At 38.7% G+C, this 6,989-nt stretch overlaps 1 protein-coding gene and 1 non-coding gene across 23 annotated transcripts in view; both read left to right on the top strand.

Annotated features, from left to right (window-relative positions):
* The window catches only part of trip12 (thyroid hormone receptor interactor 12), a 106,176-nt gene extending 101,506 nt beyond the window's left edge, over positions 1–4,670 (top strand). For 14 of the 22 annotated variants that reach the window (XM_077248283.1, XM_077248287.1, XM_077248289.1 and 11 more), the window contains 3 exons: positions 298–392; positions 2,804–2,907; positions 3,026–3,586. In XM_077248283.1, coding sequence (XP_077104398.1) covers positions 298–392; positions 2,804–2,907; positions 3,026–3,222 — 396 coding nt within the window. In that variant the 3' untranslated portion in view covers positions 3,223–3,586. Of the gene's footprint in view, positions 1–297; positions 393–2,803; positions 2,908–3,025 lie in introns of all 22 variants that reach the window. The other 8 variants (XM_077248279.1, XM_077248290.1, XM_077248280.1 and 5 more) reach the window with 1 other exon arrangement.
* Positions 4,671–6,361: 1,691 nt separating this feature from the next.
* trnae-cuc (transfer RNA glutamic acid (anticodon CUC)) lies at positions 6,362–6,433 on the top strand. The gene has a single exon. It is a non-coding gene; the product is annotated as a tRNA-Glu (tRNA).
* The last annotated feature ends 556 nt before the right edge of the window (positions 6,434–6,989 follow it).

Consider the following 6,989-nt stretch of genomic DNA (forward strand, 5'->3'; position numbering starts at 1 on the left):
AACATGATGTAAATAAGAGATTTGTGCAGTCTTAGTTATAATGAAAGCATTTGGAAGAGTGCAGAAATCATGTTGCAATGGTGAGGTCATTGCATTCGTGTGCTCGACAAATGTATGAAACGGGAACCGTTTTAAATATGTTATCAACACTTTTAAAAATGAGTTAATCTTGGCAACTGTAAGGTTTCAAAAGTGTTCCAATCATAGCAGTGGGCATCACCATTTAAAGAGTTCAAATCTGAGGGCTAAAATCAGGGTGGAAATGGCCTTTATTTCTTGTGTGCTCTCCCTTTACAGCTGGATCAGTTGTTATGTGGCAGTAAGTCAGAGTCCTGGGATGTGAAGACACTAATGGAGTGCTGCAGACCAGACCACGGCTACACACACGACAGGTATATAATCACACCGGCATGCTCATACTAAAGACTAGGGGTCTAACTATATTCGAACCGAACCGAAAAACCGCGATACAGAACACACGATTTGCGTACTGAACATGCCCCTCCCCGCCCCCTGCTACCCCGGCCCCGCCCAGCTCGACTCAATGGACCTCATGTCTTATGTGTACAGTACACAACAAATTCAGTTTTGTAGCCTAACCACTATTAACACCAAATAACAAGCTCCGTGTTTTGTTACTTTCGATAATAAGCAAGCTGTAATCTTTCAAATTCTGTCTATTTGATCACAAAATTCAAACAATAAATGGCGTTTTGGCGCTCTTTGATGTGGCGTGACAGATCGCTGTAGGCCTACTAAGCTCCTCATTTCAAGCGGCAGCGCGGCGCGCAGGTAAACGCGATCATCTCTTCCTCAGTTACAGAATGGACACCTGAAGGTATGTTGAAAGATGCAGTATACTTATTGAAAGGCACCATAACTCGTGTAATTGCTCAATCAGTGTTTCAGCAGCGGAAAGACGTCGATAAAACAGCATAGCTTGTCACTAGCATTATATTTACCTCAACAGGCAAGTGATTCAGTGTCCACAATTTAATGAACTCTTGCACTAAATAAATGCACCATGTTAGCCTATATATTATATTTTACTTAAAGGTTGTATCAGCGATTTCAGGCCCAAACAAAAATTATCACATTCATCTAATCTTTCCTAACGATCCGCTAGCTGCCCGCCCCATAAGCAGGCTGTCAATAAACCAAGTCTCTGTAGGCAGCCTAGGCTCTGAGATCTGCAAACAAAACAAATGGGTACAACCACCACTCAAAATCAAAATAAACAGTGTTCTAACCAATCACCGACAAGGGCGGGTGTTTGTTTTTGCGCTCGTGCACGGCGCCTGCACGCGAAGTCGGAGCTGAAGAATAAGGCAGCGTCTATCAACCCTAGGTTATCAACGGACCAGATACATTTAACATGGAAGAGGCAATCCCCAAAAAGAGAAGGAGGATTAGGGCGAGGGAATACCCTCGTTTTTCGTCAAAGAAACAAATAATAATCGGGAAGGCTTTTAAACGGTGGAGAGAAAATTTTTAAATCGGACGTCGAGGTTGCACTGTTTCTTCTGGACAGGTGAGTAGCTGCTAGTGATGACTTTTTTGTATGTGAACTGTGTGTGAAAATATAATTCTTTAAAAAATATGAGTGAAGCTCGACTAAACTTGGATAGCTCTAGCGAATATCAGATTGTAGGGATTTAGTGTGTGAGATTGGCATGCTAGTGAGCGAGTTGATTCTGACGAATTGGAATTCGTTGAGGGAGGGGCGAGCTAACTTTGTTTGTTTGGGATCTCGCTTCAAACACAAACAGAAGTGACTTCACCCACAATCGCTGATACAACCTTTAACCTGCTAATGATATCTTGATTATTTAATGTGTTTAAAATATCTTTCATGAAAATGACAACTGTGTAAAGTATTATATTACAATAACAAATTAGAGTAAAAACACAAGTTAATGCAAAAACTGCCTTATGTTCAGTTTACATGTTTTCATACAATGTGTTGTGTGTTGATTATTATATCTAAAAAATAAATAGCATCTGAATTTAGGTTAAAAGTCTAGGCTACAACCTTTAATGTTATAGTAATGTGCGGCTCCCTATATAGTTTACAGATTTAGCAGATTTTTTTTTAATCCTTGTGAAACGTTTAATTGTAATTGAATTAATTTAAAGACAAAGACAATTTTTTCATTAAACCACTGTTTAAAAAAAAAAAAAAAAAGCAATTTTAGCTTTCTAAACCGAACCGAGACGTCAAAACCGTGGGAAAACCGAACCGTCAATTTTGTGTATCGTTACACCCCTACTAAAGACCGCAATACTTTTGCCCAGATTTACAGACTGGAGTCGTCGGCACTAGTTGCATAGTCTGAGCCAGTCGAAGCTGACAAATTTAGCAGAAAATCACTCGGTGTGATAGACAAAGACTTTGATTTTCTCTAGCTTCAGAATCCAGTTAAAGGATATAAATACTTTGAGTCGTTTTTAGAACACATTTTGTTTTTATTTGTCAAGCATCTTCTAGCAACCAGGCATATGTTTCTGTCCGTGTTTCTTGTGTTCGGAATGACTCAAGCCTGTAGCCATCCTCAATCATGCATGAGTGCCAGTTTTTCCTCTGTAGCCATTTGTGTATGATGCATTGTTTTAAAATCTGTTCACTGAGACGAAACTAACACTGACATTTTAAGCCTTGTCTGCGAAATCGGGGGTTAGTGTATTCCAGCCTTAATTACAAAACCAGTAGATGCGTAATCACAACATGCATTATAATCAGACAAACTATAATTAACATCCCTGGCTGTGTGAATGACAGAACTTTTGTTGTGTTTGTCTGTAGCCGTGCAGTGCGGTTCCTGTTTGAGGTGCTGAGCAGTTTTGATGCGGAGCAGCAGAGGCTTTTCCTGCAGTTTGTCACAGGGAGCCCCAGACTTCCTGTCGGAGGTGTGCAATAGTTTCAATCATTGTGGTTTGGTGTGATTTGTGTGCCCACAACAGCAGAGGATCAGCTTTCAGAGAGATGTTCTCAGATAACGCTGCCTCTGTCTTTGCTTCCTTTCAGGATTCCGGAGTTTGAACCCTCCCCTCACCATCGTTCGGAAGACGTTCGAGTCGACGGAGAACCCAGACGACTTCCTCCCGTCGGTGATGACGTGTGTGAACTACCTGAAACTGCCGGATTACTCCAGCATCGAGATCATGCGCGAGAAACTGTTGATTGCTGCGCGCGAGGGCCAGCAGTCTTTCCATCTGTCTTGATCTCACCTCCTGCACCCTCACACTCAAAATGGCCTTCAATCAACTCACTGCAGAACCACACAAATCGTGACTTCTTCCTTTAGAGTTGCTCTTCCCATTTCATTTCCCCCTTTTTCGTTTATTTTCTTTCTTTTTTTTAAACACCTACATTGAGGCAAAATATGTACAGCCTACTTGTTTAAAGAAAAGCAGCTTGCAGAAACTAAACAATAGAACATAAGAGACTTCCTTTTGACTCCTAAACAGGAGGAAAGGGTGTTATGCGACTCATCAGATTTCAAAAAAAGAAAAGAAAACACTTTTTAAAGAAATGTTTAAAAAAAAAACACTTCAGAGCAGATTATTAAGATATATCAGTAGTTGAGAGATGTTCAATCTGAAAAAAAGAGGAGAAAAACCTGGGTGACATTTTAAATCTTGCGTTGCTGTCTGATGTATCAAGAATAAAGGGATGTTTTTTTGTTTTTTTTCTCTACTGGTGAATGACATCTTCACTGTGTGTTCCTGTTGGGGAGGGGGCATTCATCAAGCCGGCGAGGGTTCCTATAGCTCCAAAGATCATTTGTACAGACAAACATTTGCAGATTTTGCTTATTCGACACATTTGATAGAATAGCTGTGTGCTCTCCTGCCCAGTTTCCCCTCTGTTCTGTACTATACCCCGGAGTCTTGTTGCATTTTGGTTCCATTTCATTTATTTCTCTTTTTCCTCTTGTTACTTTTCCCCTCCTTTTTATTTGAAAGGGTTTTTGAACGTGTAAAAGAGTTCCAGTTGGTTGAATGCGGGTAGTGTTGGAAGTGTAGTATCTTTATAATATTATTATTATTATAATTATTATTATTATTGTTTTTGTTTTTTTTAACCCAAGTTGAAATTGTTTTCTGGCCGACGTTTCACATAGAGTGTCAGCTCCATGTTGAAAATATGTATCCATTGAGTTGGGTAAATAGACTCCTATATGGTCATAGTAGTGTGCCTCTGCTGGACTTCTGGGAACTTGAGGTCCTTAATGATGGGCCTGCTGAAGTTGCTTGGCTGATGAAGCCGGGCTTTAATCCCATAATGTAGCTGAGCACAAGAAATTCATTTAAAAGAATTGGCTGGTCTTATTTTATGGTTTCATGGCCAGATTGCATTTCAAAAAGAAAAAAAAAAGTTCATTAAATAAAATAAAGTTTATATGCAGGTTTCACACCCGGTTTGAGGTGGGATTGTCTGCTTTTTTTTTATTTTCTATTGTTTCTTTTTTTCCTCTTGCTGTAGTTTATTTTTGCACTGCTGGCTTGGAACAAACCGTGGTGTGCACTGCAGTCTGTGGCCAGGAGGAGGTGCTGCTGTGTGCTCTCCTGTCCTCATTGTTCATGTGCTGGTTTCTAAGATCTGCAATAATTTACTGCATCAGGTTCATGTTTTTACCTGAACATAAATAAAGTAATTGTTTGACTCAGCCTGTCCTTTTACTGACCAAGCTGCAGTTTGTGTTGCTTAATGAGTCCAACATTGTCAAGGGTCAAATTCAAGTATTTGCATCAACTGATTAAACTTTAAGGTAAATATAAAATAGCCTACAACTAAATTTCTACCAAAAAAAAAAAAAAAAACTACTACTAGAATCGACATAAACACAAGTGGCTGACTAGTATTTGAGTCTAAGAATAGATACCCTCATGAAAAAATTCCATTCAGTTTATAAAAATGACAGAAATGTACAAATGTAAATCATTGACTGTATTTGAGCTATGGATATCTGTTTCCCTGTGGGTTGATTGAGTGTTGGAGTGTGTACAAGTATTTCACTTTTAAATTTACAACAAAATATGAGTTGCTTTTTTCAAATAAGTAATGCAAGTTACTTTCCCCATCTATTCTCTGACAGCTCGCATGTCCCCATTCGTGGGGGTGTAGAAGCGTTTGTGCCCCCTGTAAACACGATGGTTATTGTAGTTCTAGACTAAATGTGAGCATGCACTTACTCATCTCACTTGGACAAAAACAGATTCAGCATTCCTCAAAATTAATTATAACGGTGAAATACAGAATCAGATATTACGCAAACCTGCAATAATTAAATGTTGAACAACACAAATAAATGTATTAACCAATGTCTTCAGTTTGCTAATGACCTTCGATGATACAATTAAACCATATAGCTAGTAATAAGCAAAAATGACTTTAGATAAACATCACTTTTATTTTATTTAGTTTGTATTGAAATAAGTCCTGAGCATTCTGCATCCTATTCCAGAATGACAGCACAGCTGAAAGGTTTGTTTGAGCTCAGTTCTCTACTGTACAGGTGTAAATTTGCATTTCCTTCAGTTTGAGGCTTTATCAATTGCACTTTTGATGTGAAATTACCTTTTCTCAAAAAACAAGCAAGCCCAGCCCAGGTAAGAAAAAGTAACGTAGACTAATACATTACTTTCCATACAAAGTAACCAATTAGTTACTTTTTAGGGAGTAACATTACTTTTAAAAACTTTCCCTTACGTTGATGTTGGTCAACAAAAAGACATCAGGAAATAACACACAAGCTTCATTACTTATTCAGATAAATAACATTGACTGCGTATGGATTTAAAGACGCGAAGCGTTATTTCCAAGCATTTATAGGCTAATGTCGCTTTCAATACAGTATAGTGCAATATAATACTAGGGGCTATGTTTTGTGATATTTATTGTATATTCGAATCAATTTCTGCTCATCCAGATTCATGCTTAATATTTCTTGCATAATTAAGTAGGCTACAGCATGCAATCTATTTTTGTGTAAGTTCAGTTACCAGAGTGCAATATTATCTTACCGATTCATCGCTGCCCGAAAAGACTAAACCTGCGAAATAATTAATTTACATGCATATATCAAATAAAGTAATCCTGATCCGCTGCAAATCGGGTGATTCATGTCAAGGTTTTGGCTGTAAGTCAATGATGCCCTCTTGCGTTTGTTTGGGAGTACCAGTTTATACTGCAGTGAGCAATCCTGTCATTTATATACAACAGTGAGAGCTAACTGAATATTGTTATTTTTTATTGTAACATTTATTGCCGAGTTTAAATCCTGGAAGGCAGTTACCGACCGATTTGAAGTTGGAAGCATAATTATCTTACAGTTGAGGGATACATAACGCACATCCTTCCCTGGTGGTCTAGTGGTTAGGATTCGGCGCTCTCACCGCCGCGGCCCGGGTTCGATTCCCGGTCAGGGAAAGTGATTTTGCCCTTCAACCATTAAAAGCTTACATCTGTGCTGCATTTTCCATACCATTGGTTGGATCTTGCCGCTAGCTAGACCATACAGGACTTTCTATTTAGAAAGGGTAGCTAGCGCGTCTGACTCCAGATCACAAGATTGCCTGTTTGGCTTTAAACCATAGACTGTAAAAACACGTCAGGGTCTCGAGCGTCACAGTTCTTACAAAGTGACGTGGTGCAACGAAATTTCTATTCTAGAAGGATGCATTGCAGGCAATACTTTCAAAGCCTTGTTGCTTGCAAGTGTAGAGTGTGTGCATATTAACCAAACAACCAACAACATCCCCCACACAAGAGGAATATTTTATTATTTAAAAACCTAGCAGTTTCTTGCTAGCGTAAGTCCTGAACCAAGATATTTGGGACCAAGTAGGCCTACAATAAGAGTTTGTGTTTAAATGTTCTATTAAGCAGGTGTAAATTAACCCAAAAAAGTATTAAAAAACATAAAATAGCCTACAATTTAATGCCAAAGATTAATTACGTCAACTAAAGTAACTTGTGGGAGGTT

This window comes from Siphateles boraxobius, unplaced genomic scaffold (assembly GCF_051911475.1).
Source record: "Siphateles boraxobius isolate OS27281-9 unplaced genomic scaffold, OSU_SipBor_1 30, whole genome shotgun sequence".
Lineage (NCBI taxonomy): Eukaryota > Metazoa > Chordata > Actinopteri > Cypriniformes > Leuciscidae > Siphateles > Siphateles boraxobius.